This window comes from Hipposideros armiger, unplaced genomic scaffold (genome assembly GCF_001890085.2).
Source record: "Hipposideros armiger isolate ML-2016 unplaced genomic scaffold, ASM189008v1 scaffold_3, whole genome shotgun sequence".
NCBI lineage: Eukaryota > Metazoa > Chordata > Mammalia > Chiroptera > Hipposideridae > Hipposideros > Hipposideros armiger.
In genome coordinates this window covers 7724664-7748266 of record NW_017731353.1, presented here as the reverse complement: position 1 = coordinate 7748266, position 23603 = coordinate 7724664, and the positions used below count along the sequence as shown (strand labels likewise).

At 55.0% G+C, this 23603-nt stretch overlaps 1 protein-coding gene across 1 annotated transcript in view; it reads right to left on the bottom strand.

Annotated features, from left to right (window-relative positions):
* Positions 1–1697: 1697 nt before the first annotated feature.
* The window catches only part of OLFM1 (olfactomedin 1), a 37469-nt gene continuing 15563 nt past the window's right edge, over positions 1698–23603 (bottom strand). Inside the window, exons 3-6 of the mRNA XM_019639753.1 lie at positions 18828–18983; positions 16727–16946; positions 9929–10035; positions 1698–3403 (exon numbers count right to left, since the gene is read on the bottom strand). Coding sequence (XP_019495298.1) covers positions 2729–3403; positions 9929–10035; positions 16727–16946; positions 18828–18983 — 1158 coding nt within the window. The 3' untranslated portion in view covers positions 1698–2728. The remainder of the gene's footprint in view (positions 3404–9928; positions 10036–16726; positions 16947–18827; positions 18984–23603) is intronic.

Below are 23603 nucleotides of genomic sequence, written 5' to 3'. Positions count from 1 at the left end.
TCAAGAGATGGCTTGTGTCAGGCAGGAGGTGGCACTGTCTCCCTGCAGTGGAGTCCAGGAGGCCTGTGACCCGGGAGCCAAGGGTCCAGCAGGGGTTGGGGGTGGCAGGGGGAAGGGGAGGGGTCCCAGAGTGGCCAAAGGCCAGGCCAGGCAGCCGCCGTCCCCCGACGCTGACTCAGGACCTGCTGGCCAACAATCACCAGCACGTCTCCAGAGCCCCCTCCTGTCTCCCCCTGCCCCTCCCTCAGTGGTTTATGGTTCACCCTCTTTTTCCCCCGGGGGAGCTGACCACCATCTAAGGACATGAGGACATGCCCTTGCAGTCCTAAGGGTGGGTGAGACTCAGCTGGTAGCCACTCTCTTCTTCTGTGTGATATTCGACCAGGAAGGGGGTTGGGGGAGGCGAGCTGGAATGCCTATGCCTTAGTTTTCATCCCATATTTTCCCAACTGTGGGCCAGGGCTGGGTCACAAGGGTACCTACTACGACCATTACCGGCATGGTCCCCACACCCCCAGAGGCCTCCTTCCCAGAATAGCTCCCCGTTTCAGTGTCTCCCACTCCGAGTGACTGGTGTCAGATATCCTCAGACCGACTGCTGCTTACGAGCACTGTGAACATCAGCTATGTCCACGTGCCACCAACAACCCGCCCGGGTACTGGCCCAGCTGCCTTTCCAGGACAAATGACAGAAATTCAGGAAGATTGTTTTGGAAACATGTCGGCTCGTTTGTTCACTCGTTTGAGTTCAGTGCCAATTGGGCCAGACTCATGGAGGCTGCTGGCTTTTCCCAGTGCCCACGTCGCTGCCCTGCTAGCAATTCAGCCAACGGGTGCCAGCTGCCCCAGAGCAGAGGGGAGGGGAAGCTCCCACACGCCATGGCACGCCTTGGACCTCTAGTGCTAACGGCTGGTCCCCAACGCTGTCCTGCGAACTCTGACATTGTTACTTTTCTGGTTGGCGCGAAGCCCCGGGGCACTCCAGATGGGCTCACGACACGGAGGTGCGTGTGGCCTGTCCTATGGAGCCCTCAGGGGCAGCTCAGAGGCAGAGCCTGACTTTGCGCTGACGGGCCTGGTCCTTGTTGGTCTGGGTTCTTTGTATACTCTATGGTCTCTCCGTCTCCAAGGCCTGGGGACCCAGGTCCCAGAGGGGGCCAGCTGCGCACCACAGCCCCTGGGGTTACCTTCACCCACTCTTCAGCAGGGTCTCTGCTGGCACCACCTGTCATGTCTAAAGCAGGTACCTGTCCCAGACTCTTTCCAGCTGTGACCTGGGGGGAGACAGGTAGGTGGAGGAGGCAGGGGTGGGGTGGGGAGGTGGGGCTCCCAGGGGTGCAGCCTTGGAGTCTGAGTCACTAAGGGGGGAGGGAAACTTCAGGTGACCTCCAGGCTCCACCTTTTTAGGGGATGGGTGGTTAGAGTCCCAACAGGGAACGTGTCCACTTCTCTCTCCCCAAAAGGAGGGACCGTCCTTCCTCTTCTGGGAACACTCACGTTCTGGACGATATCTGCAAGGACCTGAAAGAATCCATCATTTTTTTTTTTTTTTTTTGTAGGGCAGTGTCACTGGCCCTCACATGTGGGATCCGAACCAGGGCCCTCTGGCGTCCCAAGCCAGCTCTTAACCAACGCGCCACTCGGCCGGCCCAGAATCCATCATTTTTAAAACCCTCAGAAATGACAAGTAAAGCAAAAACGTCTCCTAATATTTTTATTGTTCCTTAGATAACTGGAGAGTACAAAGTTCCCCTCTTTTTTACTTAAAAAATGTACTTTCCTCACACGGACGCCCTCGGGGACATCCCTTCCCACGGGAAATGGGCCTTCCCCTAGATGAGCCCTTCTCATCCGCGGTTACATGGTTTAGATAATTGAACAAGAAGCAAATAATTCCTTTGATTATTATCAACACGAACTTGATTATCTCTCTATAAGGGTGAACACTGATTATTATTATTATTATTTTTTTTAGAAACAAGAACCATCCACTTACTGATCCAAACTACGGCACTGCATTACAACATCCATTGCATAAACCGAACGTACAGAGTTACCACCTCAAGGAGACAATGACAGACGTTGCACAATACACTAGGGGTCGGGCACGTTCACGTGGGTGGGCACCGCGGCTGTCCGTGCTGCACACGCCAACGACTGCGCGGCAGGTACTAGACACGGGGCCACGGGCTACTGGGGTCTCAGCACGTTAATCTAAGACACAACACACAGTCGAGGAACAGCCGCTGTGATGGGTACAAGCTGAACTAGCCTACGTGGACCCCTCCGGATGCCAAGCGCGGCCCGGGGGGTGCTCTCAATGACACACGACAATCCCGTCCATCGGCGCCGACCACGCTCTAAGGAGAGGTCCATGCGATCCTAACAGTGGGCTGTTCTTGGGCGACATTGGCCAACAGTCATCGCCTTGCTTCTTTAGTATGTTATTTGACCAGAAAGGGGACCGGGGCGGTGACAGGGGCAGAACCGGGGAGCCCTGGGCTGCAGTTCCAGCTGCAAAGATGGGGGTTTCTTCCCAAAGCCGTTGCCCTCTGGCCTGAGCTGGAGAATCACGGAGGTCATGCCATCACACGCTGCCGCACTCCACGCCGCTGATGAGTTTCCAAGATTAGCATTATTAATATCGTGAGTGGGGTTTATTATTATTATTTTTTTGGCAGCTGTTTCACAGGAATGTCCACGTGGGGAGGACTTGGACCCTTGGCGGCTACAACTCGTCGGACCGGATGACGTGGAAGAGGGTGACATTGTAGAGGACCTGGTGGCCGTTGTTCCAGGCGTACAGGGCGCGGTCCTTGGGGTTGTAATCCAGCATGGAGATGTGCGAGTACTTGTTCTGGAAGGGGATATCTATGTACTCGTAGGTGGAGGCGTTGGTCTGGTAGGCGTAGTGCACCTTGGTGCCGCCTGAGTAGCCGTTGGTGACGTAGAGGGTCCCGCAGATGATGAAGGCCTCGCCGGCGCTGCGCTTGGGGTAGCTGGTGTTCCAGGTCTGCAGCACCTGCAGTGACACGGGGTCCAGCTTGCTGACCACGATGTTGCCTGCATTCTGGTTGGTGGCGTAGACGGCCCACAGCCCGCTCTCGTCCACCATGAGGTCGATGTCCGAGTGGCCGCCCCAGGCGTAATGGTACATGTTGTTGTAGCCGGCGTAGTCCAGGCTGCGCGTCTTTAGGATGCTCTCCGTCTTCAGGTCAAACCGGATGACGATGTGGCTCTGGAACTTGTTGAAGTAGATGGAGCCGTTGTAGACCACCTGCCCGGTGCCGGACCAGGGGTGTGGGAGGCGGTGGGACGTGAAGTTGTCCGTGGTCATGAAGTCCAGCATGGATTTGTACTCACGGACGAAGCGGTTATTGTGGTAACCGTCCATGTACCAAACCTGTGGGCACAGCAGACCGGTTAGCGGGGGGCGGCCCTTCCCACCGCAATTTAATTTATGGCTCCCACAGAGGGGCTAAGACGGGCTGAGTGGCCCAGGAGAGAACAATTAAGGCTGAACAATGTCATGTCCTTCCCCTAAACTCTCAGGGCATGCTTCCAAAGTGGGGAGAGCTATTTCCCCTCAGAGGGAGAAGCATCCACCTGGGGGAAAGGTCAGAGAACGGGGTGTGGAAACTGACAGCCTGGGGCACCCCCAGTTTCCCGTGGGCATGGGCTACTCTGCACCCACATGAGTGGGTCATAAGGAAAACCATGATGGGTGCCCAAACCGAGCCCTCTGTTGGGGTGCCTCCAGGCTGCGGGTCTGTGGGCACATCTATCTGTTCACTGCCCTCTCCTGGGCCAAGGGCGCACAGTAGGTGCTCACCTATTTGGGGAAGGAAGGAACCCCATCAATGTATGAAACCCCAGGCCGGCAGGACAGCGTTGAAAAGGGCATGGCTGCCTGGTCCTTGGACAAGGACACAGCACCGGGCAGCTCCTGTCTCGGTGTTGACCCACTGAGGTCACCAGGAAGGGCAGCCTCCCGCATCCAACAGGCACCACACGTCAGGCCTCTCGGCCCCACCTTTCTGTTTCCGTCACAGCAGGCCGGATTGAGTCATCCCGTCTGCCAGGCAGAACGTCATTAATTTGGCATTTGGGACGCTGCGAGTGTCATCGCGCTTTGTCACACCCAGGCCGGGACAAAGTGCCTGTCCAAGAAGGCGGGCTCCTAAGGGCCCTGACTGTCGAAATCAACCAAGATAACCAACCCAGGAGTGGCCCAAATCGGGGTGACGGAGGAAGAGATGTCTGATTATTGCTTAAATGCCAGTTGACTCGAAACTGTCTAGGCTTTGTACAAAATGCTCTAGTCATTTTCAACCAATATGGGAGCAAATTAGAAAGCAACGCGTGAGTCAGGAGTCTGCCGGCTGCCACCACTGCCGGTGCGTCTGTCTGGCAGGAGGACAGCTGTTCTATCCATCTCGGGCCTGTGAGCTGCAGGGGAGATGGAGGGGGCGGCCACTTTCCGAGGTGGCATTACACATGCGTTAAAAATTTAAAAAAAAACCCAAAAAACAACCTTGTTCCTGAGATATCCATTCAGATGTGCTTTTTGTTTTTAACAAGATTTAAAAGGAAAAAACCCCAAAAACCCAAACTGGGTCTCATTTGAGGCTTTCAGTGTTTTTAGCCTCCACAGACCAGCCCTCAACGGTATGGGCACAGATTAGAACAGGGCGAGTGCAGCATTTTGATGGGTGGAGGTTCTCAGGGTGGTTTGCGGACACTCCCCTGGCCAAGTCACCCAAAAACGGCCTTCCTCCCTCTGCTTGATTATCTCCTGAGACGGGGCGCTCACTGCTTCTTTCAGGCTCAGCTCAAAGGACACTCCTCCCTGACCCCTCGCCCGACCCCCCTCTAAGGAATGGCCTCGCCTTGTCTCAGCGCCCAGACGCTTTTAGAATGTGTGCCAACGTCTGCCTTCCCCACGACTGGGCCTTCGGTAATGGATGGGTCTGATGTGTTCCCGTTCCCCAGGGTCCAGTGCTTCCCTTCTATGTGTGGAAATGGGTGGAATCATCATCAAATTACTAAGGACTTTAAAACGTCCTTTTTCTTCTGTAAACTGGCAAATTGGACATAGGACACACTTCTGGAAGATGCAGCGTTGGCGGGAGGGAAAACAGTCCAAGGTGCTACATGCTTGACGACCAGCTCTTGGCCTGAGGGGCTTTAAGTCACGGATGAGAAGCCACCCTGTGCAACAGAGAGGCGCATGCTTGGCACCCCCAAAGGCCTTGTGATAAGGGCCCCGTTTTTCACTGAGGGCTCCCTGTCCCCTGGGTGTGTGCACTCTGGTCTCATCGGAAATGCCTCTTCCCCTCCTGTCCAGGTGGTGTTGGACACCCAAGTTCAGAGGTGTCCTGTCCCCTCCAGGGGCCTCCCCAGCTGTCTGGCCTCCCCAGCTGCCTGTGTGGGAACCAGCGACCTGGGCCCAGCAGTTGTCCGATTGTCAACCTGCTGCATCTGAGTGGCCTGGGAGCTTTCACACCCAGAACAATTACATCTGACAGCTGGGCAGAGCCAGCCGCTCGTGTTTGGTTAGAGCTTCCAGGCAGTCCTACTGTGCAGACAGGGCTGGGGGCCCGCGTGGCTCACCGTGGACTTGACCGCACTCGGCTCTCGGCAGGTGTTCTCAGCTTCCTCACGTCCCCTGTCTGGGTCCTGGCCCCGCCACTCTGGCTTAATTGGATTGAGTTGCAGCCTTGGCACCAAGATTTTAAAAATCTGCTCACAGGTTATAATGTGAGGGCTCACATTATAATGTGAATGTTACAATGTGAAGGCCAATGAGCCACATTTCCCTGGGGTCTTGGGGTCCCTTCTCCCAACCACAGCCTCACCCCGCCCTGCACCGAGGCTGATGGGGGCTGGGGCTGCCTCCTCACAGGCCCCTTCTCTTAAAGAATCTGGCTGTAGTCCTCTTTCCTGGACACTGCCTGCCCTCGGGGGTGGCCCCCGTCCCTGCCCAGACCCCCTCCCCATCCATGAGGCTCCCTGTGCCAGAAAAGGTGAAGCGAAACAACCCGCCGACTCTTACATTTGTAAACGCCACCCCTTGCGTGCACGAGGCCAGCACACCCAGTGCTGCCTCCCGTCAGAAAGCCGGGTCTGCCACATCTCAGCCGCGTTTGGTTCCGTAAGGTCGAGTTTACTGAGAACGTGGAATTCTCCTAGTTGTCTCTATTATTTTCATCTGCTTTTCAGTGACAAGGGAGGTTTCGGCTACGGCAGCACAGGGCAATGGGCAGCTGTCTGGCACTGAGTTGGCACCGCCGTCCAGAGGCACTGACGTGGCCAGGGGAGGTGGGAGGGGACACTGCTCAGGGGCCTATGCGAGTCACCTGGGCTGAGTGCGCTCTTCCCTTTGGATTGCCAGGCCTCTGTCACATGTCCTCCTGTCGGGACTGCTGACATCAAGGAGCCTGGGCTGTGAGGAAAGATGCTAGAAAGGGAGCTGTTAGCTGGACGGGGGGAGACGGTCACGGAGCAGGGAGACGTCAGCGACCCCCAGACCGTCGCTGCCCCCACAGACGAAAGGATAGAGGGGGGCTAGTGTTTATTGAGCGCCTCACTGTGCAGGCCCTTGTCTGACCGCTGACCACATCCAATAGTCTGTCAGATCATCTGACCTTCAGGAGAAGGGATTCTGAATGACCCTTATAAAACGTCTGCATGGCTTTGACACCCTTTAGATGCAGGGAGCAGCTTTTACACACAAAGCTAAGCTCACTGCTCCTTGTAAACTGATAGTGTCTCTGAACAGGCACTTCCTGGGGGTGGCAACAGGCAACTGGGCCCCTTGCTGAGGATGTCTGGTGTGAGCGGGGCTGCGGCACCCACGGCAGAGGCAGGCCAGTAAAGGGGACGTGGACACGGGGCTCTAGAAAGGTGGACAGTCGGAGCTACGCGCCTCAGCATTGGAGAACAGGGTCCCTGGAGAGCACGTGGTCTCCCAGGGGAGAGGCATGGCCTAGCAGGGGACGGGAACGAGATCCTGGCATCAGGCAGAGAGCTTCTGGAGCCTGGGTGCCAACAGAAACACGTGGGCGGGTCGCCGCTGAGAGACGGTGGCTTCTGGGCCTGGTGTCCAGCATAGGGTCCGCCACAGCGCCTGGTACACAGTTGGTGCTTAATGAATGAGATGGGGAAGGAAGGATGCCCAACTAACCTCATTCTAAGAGCTCCGCGCAAAGGTGGCAGGACCTGGCCGCTGTGCCGCTCTCCCGCCGCCCCCTTGGCCTCCACGGGCCCCCACCGGGGGTCCCTGGGCAGTTCCCTCCCTCTCAGCCTCTGGCCACATCCCTCTCACCACGCACGCACGCCCCCTCCCCCACCCGTGGCAGCCTGCCCTGAAGCTAACATTGATTTTCTTTTTTTTGTTTTGAGCGAGTTATTGGTCTCCTGCGTGTGTGTGATCAAAATTGGATGGGAAAATGGAAAAAAATCAAACAAAACAAAACAGTCTCTTCCAGATCAATGGCGGGATCTGGGGACGTGTCACTTAGCGGCTGTGCTGGAGGCCACTACCTCCACCTCATGGCTCAGAATGGCCCGAGACCAGCTTGGGGTGGGGCTGTCGGCTGCCCAAAGTGCTCTGAGCAGTCTCCTGGCCTCCCTGGCCAGCCCAGCGCTCTCCTCCCTTCCTCGGGTGCCATCAGTTCCCCGAGAAGCCCTCCCCCTCCCGCCTTCCTCACAAGATCTGTCCATCACCAGGGCCTCCTTTCCTGGAGGGCGATCAAGTCATCAAGCAGAAAATAGATGTCTAATTATCAAACGCATCCATCACCACCTCGACAGCTTCACGGTTCTACGCCCTCCCCGTAAGGGGGAGGCAAACAGCGGGCTTCCGGGAGCCCCGATACTTGGTGTCTGAGCAAAGATAAATGACTAGCCCTCTCAGAGACAAAGGGAACTGATATTAAATCAGGGACGAGAGGCACATTTTCAGTGTCAGGCACAGGCGGAGCCATCTAGACATGGGTTCCTTCCTGCAGCACCAAGGTCAGGGGCTCTGGCTCACAGACCCCAGTGGGTCTGCCTGGGCTTGTGGGGTGTGCGTGGTCGGGTAAGTGGATTGCAGGCAGGAGGCGGGGAGAGGAAAATTGGGGGGGTGGGCAGTATCAGGGGACTCAGCTTGGAACGCCAGTGCCTGCTGTAGACAGTTGTTCACCAAACCACTGAGCAGCCTTTCCAAGACCCTGGGTGAGTCACATGACTGTTTTGGATCTGGGTTTTGTCATCAGCTCAGTGGAGATGACAACGATCTCTGCGCTGGAGGGTCACTGAAGGACCAGAGCAGGACAGGCCCACGTGTGGCTGTGGGTGCGCCCCGTTACTCCCCCTTGTATGAGGGGTCCTTACGTACACCAAGGGCTTCACTAGACCCGGGCACACAGGGCGGATCCCTCAGTGTCTGCCATCACCTTGATTTACTTCCGTATTATTGTCATTATCACCAGCACCTTCAGCCAGATCCCGCTCCCGACCAAGCTCGGAATAGACGTGGGGGTTTCCAGGTGGAATGTGGACAAAGGAACAGTCAGGGTAACAGTCAGCCAATTAAATTGTTAGAAAACGTGTAAGTACTGGCTAGTGGTCACGATGCAGAAAATAAAACAGAAATAAACTCCCCCCCGCCAAATAGCTAACCCTCGTCTCATCCCTCATCGTGTCTGGGCGTGCGGAACGCAGCCAGCCCCTCCAGACCTCTCCACCGGCCAATGCTGGGATTCGCGGCTGGGAAAACGCTGTTCCCTGCTGGGGGGTGAGACGGGGCCTCCTCCCACTGGAGGCTGTGGATGAAGGCAAATGCAGAGGCTCCAGGAGCCCGCCTGTCCTTGTCCCCATGAGGAGGAAGTGTGTCAGAAGCAGTGTCATCTCACATTTTAACTACAAGAGGTCATGCCTTAAGCTGCCTTCTAAATGGGGGGTGTACGGCGATCGGAAATCTCAGGACAGAGGGACCGAGCATGACCCACCCGTTTCCATTAAAAATCCTCCAGATGTGGCTCAGAGGACCTCAAATTTCTCAGCCCCTTTCTCAATCCGGCTCAGAGGAGGAATTGAGTTCTTTTTTGTTTTTTTTTCACAATGCTTACTTTCTACGCATCCTGCAGGCCCCTGAAGGAAAGGGGGCTGACAAGGAACGCTCCAGGCTACTGGTCGCTCACTCCGGGCCACGGCGGTCAGGCCAGTGACGCCAAAGGACGCAAAGCCCAAGCAGCTTCTCTCGTCCACTGGGAACTCGGGCGGAATCTGCCCTTAGCGGACGCTCCAAAACGAGGCTTCGTAACGCCCAGTGGCTGAGCAGGGCAGGCATCCCCTCCGCTCTCAGCCCGCCATCCCCCCACTTCCTAAAGGGGCTCAAACGACAGGACCCAGACCCCCCGATCAATTGAGACCATGTGCTCCTTGTCTCTTCTTTTCTGAGATTTTACCCAGGTGGGAAAAGTCTAGAAAAAAGGAACATGGCCTCTTTCCTATATCAAAAAGAAGCATGAGTTTCCATCAGCCATGAAAGGAATGGCAAATGAAATACAAATGAGATGTCATTAAAACAAGAAAGGCTAATGGATTCTCCTCCTGAGCAGAGGCGGGTGGGCACATCTCAAAGGTTTCAGACGCTGAGCGCCCACCCAGCCCGAGGGACCCACGCCTGGGGAGGGCAGTGCAGGGGTCTGCTGCTCCGTCCTTGGTCTGCTACCGTCATCCTCATATCTGTCCCCGTGCTCTGTGACTCTGGTTGGCACAGGGACCTCAGCAGGGGAGGGCAGACCCCTGGGGGCACCACGCTCGCTCAGGCCACAGCCCCTGGTTGCCGGGTAAGTGGGCACGTGGGCATCAGCGTGAGAGCCAGACACTCAGTGGTCCAAATGACCCCAGATCCAGGCCCGACCAAGGGGGCACTTACCCGGTTATCACCTTCTGGGGCCAGGGGGTCTGTCATCCAGGACCCGAACCTCGAGCCTGAGGTCTTGATGGTCACGGGGTCACTGATGCCCGTCAGCTTGCCGCAAGCTGGAAGAAAGCCACAGTGCAGAAGAGTGAGTGCCTTGGCCGCCGACTGCCCACTGGGGGAGGATACAGTGTCTCCTCTGCCCCCTCGTCTGGGACGGCACCCCAAACCCCAAAGGCCAGAGAAGGCGCCCTTCCCCCAAACAGAGCAGCTACAGCCAGGGCGGAGGAGGGAGGGGCCACTCCCCAGGCCTCCCTCTCTCCCCTTGGGGCCCGGGTGGTGCCAGGGCAGCACCACGGGGGAGCGGGATCAGCCTGACAAGACTCAGTCTTCTCCTCTGGGAAATGGGGACAGTGGCCGCTCGGCCCTGATGGCTGCTAGAGAGAAGGCGCTGGAGCCCCCCGGCAGACTCGGGCACACAGTGAGGCTCCAAGCAGGACACGGTGCGAGCCACGGTTCCGCCCGTTAGGCAGAAGGGCAGTGCACTGCACTCTAACAAATGCCTCCTGGGCTCCCTTCTGTCAGTCAGAGCCAGACCAGGAGCAAGGGGCGCCTGCACCCCTCCCCCCCACAGCCTGTGAGCTCTTCCTGCAGGGCGAGAATGTCTCTTCTGCCTGGGGGAGCAGCCCAGCGGCTGGAGAGCTGGGGCTCTGAGGGCACTGACAGGTCGGAGGGCATCAGGACGGCCAGGACGTGACCTCGGGTCCCTCCTGTCTCCCAGATGGAGGCTGGTGATGGGGTGGGACGTGCTCAGGGCCATACCACCCTTCACACTGGCAGGAGGAAACTGGAACCCAGCATTCCCGACTCAGCCTCTGCGCTTCCCACAGCCCGCACGCCTCCCAGGCTGCACCTGACGGCCCAGGGTGGTCCCCACACCATCAAAACCCCATTCCTCCCACCCGATGCCAACCTGTGTGCGTGCGCAGCTACCAAGTCTCAGCCAGCCTCTGGGCCCTGGGAGCCCATGTCCCTCCCCAGGTGGGAGGAGGGCGGCTTCCCTGTGGGGATGTGTGCCCTGTGTACTGTCCTCCCTTCCTAGGTCTCTACTGCTCTACTGACATCGAGTCGGCGAGTTAGCACGTGTACACAGCAGCCTGCAAAGTTCAGAGAGGATTTGGGCGCTTGTGGGAGATTCTCAGGGACTTAACCCCAGGCCCTCGGTTTAGCCAGGATAATCCGCAAAGTGCAGGGTGGTCCCAGGGAGGGGCGTGGCCTGGCCCAGCCACCTCTGCACACTCAGGGTGCTCTCTCCTCAAACTTTCGGTGGGGTACATCCACTGGTAGCATCACACAGGACTGGGACGATGGACCCTCCTGACCCCGGGCCCAGCGCCAGGCGCCCCCGGCTCTCCGTTGGCAGGAAAACAGGGGTCTGGACAACTCGGAGGCTTGAGGACGGATTAAGAGCTGCCGACTGCAGTCAGAAGAAGGGCTGGCTTTGCACCCGAATCCCCAGTCACGCTCCTCTGCTCCCGGGTGCTGCCTCTGGCCCAGATTCGAAAAAGAAACGCCACAACTATTTTTACGCATCTATTTCTTCCCCGGGTTTCTGTCGCCTGTTCCGCCTTCTGGAGGAATTATGGACCTTCCCACGTTAACGCTGCCCCTTCCCGGCCGCAGGCTGCCGTTGCTCGCAGGGCTGGGAGGCGAGTGGGCACACGGGCCTGGGTCACTGCTGAAAATCAAAGCAAGTCTGCTCAGCCCTGTCCACCCTCCCCAATCTGCGGGAGGAGAGATGGGGAGAGGGAGCTGGGGCTACATCCGAGGTTAACCAGCATCCACAGCAACTAGAAGAAGAAAGTGGGTAGGTTTTTGGAAATCTCGGGGGGATTCCTGGACCAATTTTTCACCCCACTCACCTCCTGGGGGTTGGGGGTGGTGTTCTCTAAGGGCTTTCGGTGCAGGTGGGGTGGGGTGGGAGAGGCAGAGCCCAAGGCTGGTCCCTCCGCACTCAATTTGCTCCTGTTGGCCCCGGGGGAGCTTGGCCTGCCCCCAGGACGGCAGACCGTTTGAGCTGTGTGGGAACCTGGAGATGCTAACAGGGGTCACCTGTGACCATCAGCAGCCCTCCTCCGGCCCCGCCCTGCACCCGGAGGCCAGCATCCACTGAGAAGTCACTGAGCCCCTGTGACGTTCCCATGGAAGGCCTCCCTCTCACTGGGCCTGGGACAGTAGTCCTGTCGGAAGTCCTAAGGAGCCATTGCCCCTGTGGAGGCACGGCCTGGGGCACCGTGGGTGGACAGGCTGCCGGTTTTCCATCTGGAGCACTTGGTGTGTCCTGGCCGTTTCTCAGTGTGACGGTGACTCACTGGGACTCTGCTGAATGACCTTCCCTGAAGGAGGCCAGACTTCTGTCCTCCAGGCCACGCTCCGCAGGTAAAGTGGTAAGGGTCAGAGCCCCAACTCAGCTCAGGTGCCTGGCCACAAGCCTGCCTTCCTGCCCCCAACCTTTGCTCAAGCCGCTGCTCCACCTGGAATGGCACCGCCCTTCCCACCTGTCTCCTGTGGCTCGGCCCAAACTGATCCCTCTTCCAAACACCTGTCCCTTCTGACCCCACCCTCCTGTTCTCACTGACCCGTGCTAGTGACCACACATTTCCTGGGGCCACAGGCACGAGTGTCTGAGTCTTACTGCCCCAGGCAAGACGCTTATTGCACTCGTGCATTTCCCAAGACAGCCTGGGGAGCTGTCCAGAATGAGTGAGTGAGTGAACGACTCATCTCTCAGGGGCTTGGAGGTGAAATCGTTCATCTCCCAGAAACTCCTCATCAGTCTATTGCTTCGCTATCTGTCCCAGTAGAGGGGACGGGAGGCGAAGGAGTGTGGCATAGATGGTTTTCCTTGCCTATAATGACCAAACCTGCCTCCGAGGGTGGTTGCGAGAATTACAGCACTGAAGCTATGGAGAGCTTCTAGAAGGATGCCTGACAGGGAGCACATGGTCACGGAGGCCGCACTATTATCGTTATTGTGAATTCAGGCTGAGAATATGGAGAAAAGGGGGTTGACCCTCAGGAAAGTCTAGGTCATGGCTGCCTTGGGCCATGGCACCACGTCCTGCCCGTGGTGGCTGTCCGGCCTGTGGCTGCAGAGAAGGGGAGCTGGCGCCTTGGGAGACAGGCCGCAGGTCTGACCTGCAGCCGGATTGGCCCCGCCTGTTCGGGCCCAGGCCTCCCTTCTCCCTCACCCAATGCCCCTGGGCCACCCTCTCCCAGCCCCTGGAGGAGCCTTCAAGCCATGGGTTAGAGCAGGTGGGGAAGGGTTCCAGCTGGCCTGGGAGCCGGAGCCCCATTCTTCATACGATGGCTGCATGCTCAGCGCTCCAGGGCCTAGGGACTGGAGGCCACTGCTCTGCTCCACCCAGACTGGTTCTGCCAAGACCTTGGGAACTGACAGGATCTAAAAGGCCCCACAGCAGAGCTGGGTGGTACAGCCTTGGCACTTTCAGTTCACGAAAACGTCCCTCTCTCGTCACTGGTGCTCAGGGTGTGTGCACGGGGAGGGGAGTGGGGGGATGCAGGTGCACTCATGGGTGCTGAGCTCCAGGACGGCACACCCAGCTGGAAGGGCCAGGTGTCCTTGCAAAGTGGGAAGCTTTGACAAAGCAGTGACCCTGCAGATGAAATCGTTGCCTTTCACTGTTCCTAGAAGTAGAAGGAGGCTACTTCTGCACAAGAGCCAGGGTGTCTCCAAAAGGTGCCTGAACAGGTCCAGGGTGACACGCCCACCAAGGGACTCAGGCCAGAGACCAGGCTGAGGGGGCTGGTTGCCCACAGCAGGTAGACTGGGTCCTGGGACCACCCCCTGGCCTCCAGGCCCATCTCCCAGCTTTTACCCCTTAAAAATGGAGAAGAGCGAAGCCAGGAGATATAAGAGGTCTAGAAGTAAGAGTTTCAGATTCAAGTTTCCGGTAGGCCATCAGGACAAACACACAATCCCATGGAGACAGGGATTCAAAAAGGGAAACAGAAAACAAACAGAACCTGCTTTGTTCTGTGTATATTCTGGGGCCAGAAATTGGCAGAAACATCGGCTTGAAGAGAAGGTGCGACACAGAGGCCTCACTAAAAGCACTTTTGGGGAGCGGCAGGGGGGGGCTGTCTTCCCACTGTGACACCAGGAGGGTAACCCAGACACTGTGCACCAGGGAACCTACAGTCAGACTTCTCTCCAGGGAACCAAGGGGCAGACGGCGGGAAGGACATTGTAGCCACTGAGATGCTATGTCGCTACGTCATGCCCTAGTCCTCCCGGCTCAGGACAGCTGTGGGCACACCCGGTGCCACACAGCAGAGGGCTGCCTCCCTCTGTTCTATGCTGGCCAGCAACCTCCAAGCAAGGAAACAGGCTGCTAAGACGGTGCCTATTTGTGAAGCTAAAATAAAGACGACATTAAGAAGCCACAGGCTATGAAGTGGGTCCTTAAGTTACTGAGCTAGAACAAAAACCTAGGAAGAGAAGCAGCTATATCCACGTCTGTTGCCTATCATCTGTCTGTCTGTATACCTACCTATCCTATCTATCCGCCTACCACCTGCTCTGTGCAGGGCACAGCTTAGGGCCCGGGACATGAATGACATCTGTGCACTCACACAGTAACCCCAGGGTACAGGAACGCTTACACCTTCATCTTATAGACAAAGAGGCCACTGAAACTCGAGGTGGTCGGTGCCTTCAGAGAGCCACACAGCTGTCGAGTGGCCCTGACTACTTTATGACACTGTTCCCCAGCCTGGGGTTCTCACAGTTTGGTCCATCTGAATATGCGGGTGCTGGTTAAATGCGGCTCCCTGGGCCCCACCTGCAGACTCCGGCTCAGCGGGTCCATCTACTCGTCAAGGTCTTTTGAAGGAAGAATTCAACGCAGAGGTGAAACCTCATGGCTGGGAGAACATAGCCTCTGAGCACCTAGTTGTCCTCTCTTTATTCCCCAATCAACCATTCAGCAGCCCAAGGGAAATCAAGTGACAGCCCCAAGACCCTAAGCCACAAGGTAAATTCATCCAGCTTCTAAGAGCAGGCCGGGCACAGACAGGAAGGCTGTTCAACCTGAGAGGGTGGCATCCCCCGCGGAAAGACCCTTAGCTTCTCACCACTTGTAACTCTTTGCTCTGAATTTCCATTTTGCTCCTGGGCTCACTAATCGGAAACTGTGGGGGCTTAATCTTGTTCCTCCCCGGTTTATACAGCCTCGATACCCGGGAGGGAAAACAGCGCTTGTGGGGCAATAAATAGCAAATAAAGCACCACGCTGGATTCTTCAGAGGACAAGACAGACCCCCAGTGGGAGGGCTTGGAGGGTCTGGAGAGAGGTTGGTGAACTCAGGGTCATTATGGGCAGAACCCCAAAGACAGTGCCCAATGGTAATAATCATATAGCCCCATTGTCATTAATAGAGCCCTATAATCACGGACATTTCAAATATCCCACTGACTCCTGAAATGTCACAAATGGAAAGAGCTGGTAGAGGGAGTCTAGCCCAGACCCCTCCTGGGACTGTCCCTGGTCACCCAGCCCCTGACACACCAGGACTTATGCACCCTGAAGCCCATCACACAAAAAATGCAGCAGACACTCCCCCATGTGACACAGCCAGAGGGCACACATTAAAACGGATTCATTCTTAAACTCCCAGCCTATGTCAGTCTTCTCTCCAGGGCTGGGGAACTTAAAAGTATATGCCTTTACGGGGCACCTAGGCCAGCACTGAACATCATCTAGAAACGGGTGCCCGCTCAAACAAAGGTTGGCGGACTCAGTCTCCATGCAGGCTCTCTCTCACCTCATAATAGCACTAGGGATTTAAAAAGTATTTATTCTTGTGGGATGTTTTAAGTTTATAATAAGGCATTTGGCGTGCCTGTGTGTGTGTGTGGGGGGGGGGAAGGGGGAGATAAAAAGGGATCCAAATTAGAACATCATGTAAAACCAAAGGGGAGCTTCTTCATGAAGCAGAAACCCCGAGCTCCTCTAAGAACTATACGCTACGAGAACGAGCAACCTTTGTTTTAAAACCGGTGGTGAGAAGGGCCAGCTAATCTTTATTAGGAAAGCCTAAAAATGAAACTGGAATTTAAAGTGTGCTACTTAAAAGTGGACTCAGACACTAACACGCTAGGGTTTGCTACAGCAATTAACAGGAAGGCTGATAAAGCAAGTAGATGTTCAATCACGAATAAGAATTCAAAGGGGTTGCCCCCTGTTCAGGGTCCTTTGGGAAAATGTGAACGTGAGCGAGGACCTCGTGAGCTCACAGGCTGTGGGGAGGAACGCCTTCACTCACTGTGAATGGCAAATTTTCACCGTGGTGTGGCCGAATTTGTTCTTTTTCAAATTATTCATGGTGCAGTATCGAAGAGACTTCATCGGCCCTCGTCCTCAACCTGGAGGGAACCTAAGATGTATGTTTCCAGCCCTTGTGTCTTAAGAGCTCGCCCCATCACACACACGTGCACAAACACACACACTCTTCGGATGGCTTGCGACATCTAGCATCACCCTATTTTTGTCCAGATGTGCAACTCCGCGGGGTCTGGGAGCTAGCCTCTGCGCAGGGTGGGACAACACGCTCGCATGGGTGCAGACTGCCCTCTGCTCTCTCTCCAGGTAGCCCTACCCAGGAGCCCTAATCCAGCCGTCGCCTCCTGAAGCCAGGCGGGCGCTGTCCACTTCAGCACCACTCCCTGAGCCTGCGCATGAGCCGCGGGTGGGCGGGGCCGCGCCACGCCCCGCAGGGGGCTGGGCCTACCTAGCTTTTGCATGCACGCACGGAGCCTCTCTTCAAGATTGGACACTCTGCTCTGAAGTTCATCGTAGTCATAGGCGCCAATTTCCTCTTGCAGCTCGTTAAGCACTGACGTCAGATTCTGGACCTCCTCTTTAAACTGCAAAACCAATTTGGCATCGGCCTTGTACTCTTCCAACACAGGTATCAAAGGCCTAAGTTCATCCATTTTCGCTTTTATCGCCTGCAAGGTTAAAATAAGCTGGGTTCAGTGCGATGCGTGCAAAAACTTGTAACACCCTGCCTTGGCCTGGCTTCTCCCTAGGTGAGGGAATGTGCACACTCCCGCTTTACTTATGGGTTTATTTATCGTCTGGTCCAAAGGAGTTAGCAGAGCATATTAAACAGTCTTCAGAACACCATCATATTTGGGAAAGGTCTTTATTGTCAGTTAGAATGCAACATCTTAAGGTTACATGCTTTAAGTCACATACACAAAGTTTCTTTTTTTTTCTTTTTCAAAAAATGCATTGACAAGGGTTCAAAGTATTCATGAAATGCAGCTACAGTCGCATGCAAATAGAGGATCCTGGTTGTGTTCAAGGTTCCTTAGTGAAATGGCGCTAAGAATTGGAAAATAATAGTAAAAATGCAGGGTGCAAAAAGCTGTTTGGCCCTCTTTCATGGTTACATGGAAATGCACTGCTTCTTCAGTCATTGCAGCATTGAAAAAACGCTTTTAAGTTAGCCCTGCAAGCAAGAAAACGAAATACTGTTGAAGAGCTACCTCACTAGCCTGCCTTAAACAGATAGCCATTAATAGACAAATATTTTCATGGTCATTAAAAAAAAAATCACACTTCAGTGCTAGAGTTAGTCCAAACAAACGGCTTTGACAGTTAGGTAGATTCCCTCACAACTATTTCGGTTGGACTTTTTAATGCAATTAAAGCATGGTGAAAGGCAAGGGCTGCTTTTCTTCCTCTAGGACCACGGTGCCCCACATTGGGAGCTGGGAGGCAGATGGCTGTGTGCACAGTGCTTGCAGAATGAGCTAGCCCTGGGTGCTGAAGACACCCTCATCTTTAGAGGAATCTGACTCTGCCCCAGAGAAGGGAGTAGCCTTTCAAGGAGAGACAGAAGCTCTTTTTGGTCAGGCAGGTCAAGGTCTCTTTCCAAGACAATTACTGATGACACATCAGAGGTAAAGACAGCGTGTCCACCTGCCTCCAACCAGAGTGGCTGCTCATGTCTCCTCCACAGGATCAGGCCTGCTGTTATTTTAGTTACAGTATAGATTTATAAATTCATTAGCTTGCCATTTCGTCTATAAAATGTATCACTTTTAAAAGTGAATTCTTTCTTGCTTCATCAAAGGAAAACATTAGCATTGAAAGGACGGGAAGGCAGAGCGTCAGCAATTTCTAGCCAAGCGGGGCTGTGCAGCTTGACCTGTTCTTTTGCATCTGGGCTAGATTCCTAATTAACGTGCATGTACACTTTAATTAAGGTGCATATAATTTCTCAGTGTAATAATCTGGGAGCTTCGTCAACTCTAGGTGTATATATACATATTTATACATATGTATATAGAGTTTTAGGTCAAACAAACTCCGGCTTTCGTGTCCAGAGTTACCTGGAGAAAAGAAACACTTACCACAAAGTGAGAAAGATGTTGGTGTCTTTCTCTTTCTTCCCTGTGAATCTACAGTGAGCCGTGTCACAGCTAAATTAGGTCAGATGTGAAAAACTGCCCTGAGTGACCCCTGCCCAGAAACGACTCTAATCAATTAAGCTAATCCTTGGCTAATGTGATTTACGTGCAGCAGCTGTGGAGCGACGGGGGCCCATGAATGCCCCTTCCCAGCTAATCTGTGATTTGGCTGGAGAAGCTCGGGACCGGGAACCCCTGGCCTCAGAAACTAATAGGATCTGAAAACTGCTGCCCAAGCCTCCCCCGCTAAGGGGTATCTTTCACCAAACCAGGGCGAGGGGAAGTTGCCTCTGATCCCAAAGCCAAGGGCAAGGCTACAGGGCCCCTCGTGGCCCCCAACCTCTATTTCTGGAGGGAAAGGGGAAGCATGAAGGGGAGACGAGCCTGGTCTCGGAGGAGGGACGTGCGTACCTTGAACTGCCGGGCCAGGTGTTGCTTATGACTCTCCTCCACCTGCTTGAACTTGGACTCCAGCCCTTTCATCTGGTTCTCCATCTTCTCCACGTACTGCAAGTCCCTCTGGGTCCGCCGGTCCAGGACCTCTATGGATTGGGACATGTTTTGCACCTGTCAAAAAGGCAACAGGTTCAAGGAAGGAGCTGCGGCAGGTGCCAGACCATCTTATCCGCCTCCTGACACCCAACAGCGGCCTCTCCACATGGCCGCCACACTGGGAGCCAGGAGCGGCCATGCATTATTTACTAGTTAATCACCAGCACCACCGGGGACTGCTAGGACCAAGCACTCCCCAAACACAGCAAATTGGTTTGGTAAACATTCCCTCTGTCATCCTCCAGCCCGGGTTCTTATAAGTAGGGATGCAAACCAGAGCTGGGGCCTCCCGGTCCCCACGGCCCATAGCTCCAGGCATACGGCTTTGGGTGATTCCTTTTCTGTTTTTTGGGGGGGCTGGGGGTGGGGTGGGGTGGGGATGGCTCCTAGTCTCTTTATTCTGCAGGATGAAATCAATTCTACACCAATGAAGACGGGCAGCCCTGTGGGGTTTCCCCCACCCTGGGACAGCTTTCTTTCCCCCTAAATCTCACTGGGCATCTCTCTGAGAAGGTTGGTTGCCTATGTGCAGACTTGCCCTCCCTGACGTTGCATCGAGCGTCTTTTCCCCACCTTGTACACCATCCATCACACCCAACAATATCATAGGTAGATGACTGCTGTGCAAACAAGAGCATTTGGAACCTAGAGTCAGGAATCAATCACCCAGCAAATGAAGAATCGCTGTTTTACATCCTTACAGGCAGATCGGAAATGAGTCTAGCCTCAAGATGGAACTTTAATATTCAACAGGGTTCCAGGGAGCTTAAAAGGAAAAACAGTTTTAGTGCAGCCACCTGCCCGTGTTTTTTTATTTTCAGGAAACTGGCTTGTGATTCTGTACAAATGCATGTGGGGCGGTGGGGAGGGGGTGAGGCTCAGGATTGCCGCAGTGCCGCCGGAGCGTTTGCTCAGAATCTAACCCAGTCACGAGGGAGGAAGACACCTCCATAACCGCAAATCTTCATTTCTGACTTTTTGCTGAATTTGAAAATACTCTCCCTTTTAGGAACAAAATCATTTGGGGATGAGGCTTAGCTTTGCCTGGTCAGTGATAAGAAAAGATGGTGTGGTGTCCACTTCTTACTGTACATTCCCCCCCCCAAATAAAATAAAATAAAATAAAAAGAGAGACAACCTAAAGGCTTCTCCGTAGGAGAAAAACTGGCATTGCTCACCTCGGTACTTAAAAATGCCTGGAATTTTATGACTTGTTATTTGAAAGCAATAAACACGAATTCTGCTGAAAAATTTAGGCTTGTACAATACAACATGTGGGTGACTTTTACTCTCTCCGATGCTTTCTCTTCAGACCTCTCATGGGAGCTGAAACATATCTGGTGTGTTACCTTAGGTCTCCCTGTCCCCCCTCACCTGTCTTATTCTGTTACTTTGAATAACTGCAGCCCTTCTTTTGAGAAAAGTTATAATGTTTGGTTTCCTTCATCCTTCAAGGCCCAGCCCATATGGCACCTCCTCCAGGGGGGCCTCCTGGATGAGTTAAGCCAGGGGTGGCTGCTGAAGATGTGGAAACATCACCTTGTTGGCACAATGCCTGCACAGCAGTGACCCACACACCTGGCTCAGTCACCTTATTGGACAGGAAACTCATGGGGGAGGGGGACTAGGCCTCGTTCACCCCTGTCACCCCAGCACAGCAGTCAGCACCTGGCACTCGCGGCAGCCACATGGCTGGGAGGAAGGGACCCAAATTGTGGCTCCAGGCAAGACCAGCCCCGCCCCAGGGGATACGATTCCAGACATGAAGGCAAAACCCACAAGGCTACAGACTACAATTTTCTGAGCGAACAAAGTGGCTTCGGTGTCACCCTTTAATGGAGGGCTGTCTGCACACAGCACAGTGGGCATTTCATGTGCCAGGGAGGCAATGCTTTTAATGAATTAAAATTATAAAAAATAAACTTTAAATTTAGCAAACAAACTTTAAAGACACCAAGCTATGCAGTTGCCTTACGACAAAACACATACCCTCCCTCCCTATCGTTTTTCCCGCCCTGAGTTTCTCACCCCGATCGGCTAACCCTCGAGAAGATCGCAGCCTGCAGCCCCCTTCCCTGAGTGTGTCTACTCTCTTACCTGTCGGATGTGTCCCTGAGAAGCCACCCGACAAGCTCAAGGTCACACAGCTATCAAATGACACGGTCCCCTTAGGCCTTGCCAATGTGGCAGCAGGTGCTGAGACTGGTGGGGGTGGGGGAAAGCAGGCGGTAGACACACCTGACCTCGAGGGAATAAACTAACTGCTAAGTCTATGGAACACTTTCAATGTTAAGGACACTGTGCCGAGCCCGTCATGATATTTATCTCACCCTGGGAGGTGAACGCTATTTCGAGTCCCATCTTACACATAAGGAGACCAAGGCTCAGAGAAGTTAAGCAACTTGTCTGCCCTCACACAGCAGTCAGCCGCGCTTCGAGGCCTGGCCAGACTCCCAACCCCACACTTTCAATCTCAGGGCCATGGGCACCTTCAAAGAGAGCAGAGCCAGGGCCCCCACCCGGCTTGTGCACTCTGAGGGTCTCCGATGGTCCTCCACCCTGGCCATAGGTCAGAGCTGAGAAGGTGCTTTGATGTTCTGACGTCAGGCGTCTCCCAAGGACTCAGGGCCAATGAAAATCAGAGCCTCTGGGCTGGGACCCAGGCTCCGCCTTTGGAACGGGCAGGTGGATTGTAACATGAAGCCACTGTGCAGAAATGGAAGTGGATGGTGTGTGCTCCGCTGGGAGTCCAGCCCCAGTGACAGAACACTTGCTCGGTGGCTCCGGCATGTGCCCTGTCTGGGTCTTCCCCGCTCTCCCTCCCCCCACAAAAACAGGAGGGAAGTGAGCACGCATCACTCGGGCGCCGAGGGAGGGAGCAAAGGGTGGACGCTCTGCCCCTTAACAGAATGCATGGAGCAGGCAGGCCTCTTACCACAAATGGCTTCTGCCCTCTGAAAGCCGAGTGCCCACCAGGGTATAAATAGGGCTGTAAATTTTTAAGCAGACATGCTGTGGCATAAATAGGCAGGAGGGCAGCTCCAAGGCCTGCATCCTAGGGCTCCTGAAGCTCTCTGGGACCCATTTTCGGCTTTCTGTCACGTCCCAGGGGCTGAAGGTCCTGGTCGAAGCGCCCCACCCTGCCCCCAGCGGTCCCCGGAGGCCGCTCTGAGCCCCACCGCCCTCCTCTACAATTCTGAATAATTAAAGGCTTGATTAGGCTTTGGTCTAGTTTGGTGTTAATACATGTTTGTGGATTCTGTTGAGTGCATTTTACTTTAATTCTTTTTAAATGACTTACTCGGGTGACTAAAGAGCAAAGGACACAGTTCCGTGCAGGGGAGGAGGCTCTAGGAACCGGGCCCTGCCCTGTCCACCACGCCCTTCTTCTGCCCAGAGAAACAAGGGGCCCTCCCCATGCCCGATCCAGACGGGCAGTGGCGGGACAGTCTGGGGAACTGGGTCCAGGAAAGGGACCTGCTTCGCCTGCAGCTGCACGAGCGTTTGTGGTTGAGCTGGGCTGGAACTGAACAGTACTGACCCTGGCCCCAGACGCTGGCCTCCCCGGTGGACGGCAGCACTGGGCGTGGCCGTCCTCCCAGCACAGGCCCCGCCCACCCCGGCCTCCACTTTCCTGAACTGCAGGGAAAGCCTTCCGCCGTACTGGTGTGTGTGTGTGTGTGTGTGGTGTGTATTTGTGTGTGGCGTGTGTGTGTGTATTTGTGTGTGGTGTGTGTGTATTTGTGTGTGGCGTGTGTGTGTATTTGTGTGTGGCGTGTGTGTGTGTATTTGTGTGTGGCGTGTGTGTGTGTGTATTTGTGTGTGATCTGATCCTGCTCTCAGGGTGTGAAGGGTCCCACATATAAAGGACCCTTCTCCTTGGGGGAGGGTGACTAGTGGAACAGAAGGGCCCACCCATTTCTCCTTCCTCTTTCAGTAACTCCCAGGGGCCCCGATACTCGGGCTACCCAAGAACCCAGGGTTCTTGGGGTGGGCAGTGCCAGGAGGTGAGGTGGCAGTGCCATCAGGAGCAGCAGCTTCTGGGGCTGAGCGCGCCAGGCCAGGTGGGCAGCTTGGCCCTGCGCTGGCTCCCCTGCGAGTGGGCTGTTTGTGTGGGGTAAGTCAGTTTCCTTCTCGGGACCCAATTTCCTCTTCCTGAAACAGGGTGAAAAAAATCTCATCAACTTCACATGGTTCTTGTGAAGATTAAGTGAAATAATGTATTGAAAAATGTTTATGCAAACTGCTCAGTGCTGTTCCCAGGTGGGTTACAAAGGTGACGCTGTAATCTACTTTGGCACCAGGAGTGCATCCACCGTGGGGAACACCTGGCCTGGCTATCGGCCAAGGGCAACCACTCAAAGACAGGGAAAAGATCCCCTCAGGTAAAATCCAGGTAGGTCCCAGGTAGCTGCTCGTGACAGCGCCCTCAGGACTACAGGTGACAGGCATTGCTCGAAGAGTTGACATGTGGGAGAGCAGCCCCGCAGGCACATGTGGCTCCTGAGTGGAGCCTGCAGTGACCAGCAGCGGCTATTATCTCCTCCTGGGCCACCCTGGGGGAGTCGCCATCTATTCATTCATTCATTCACTCACTCACTCACTCATTCACTCATTCATTCATTCACTCACTCA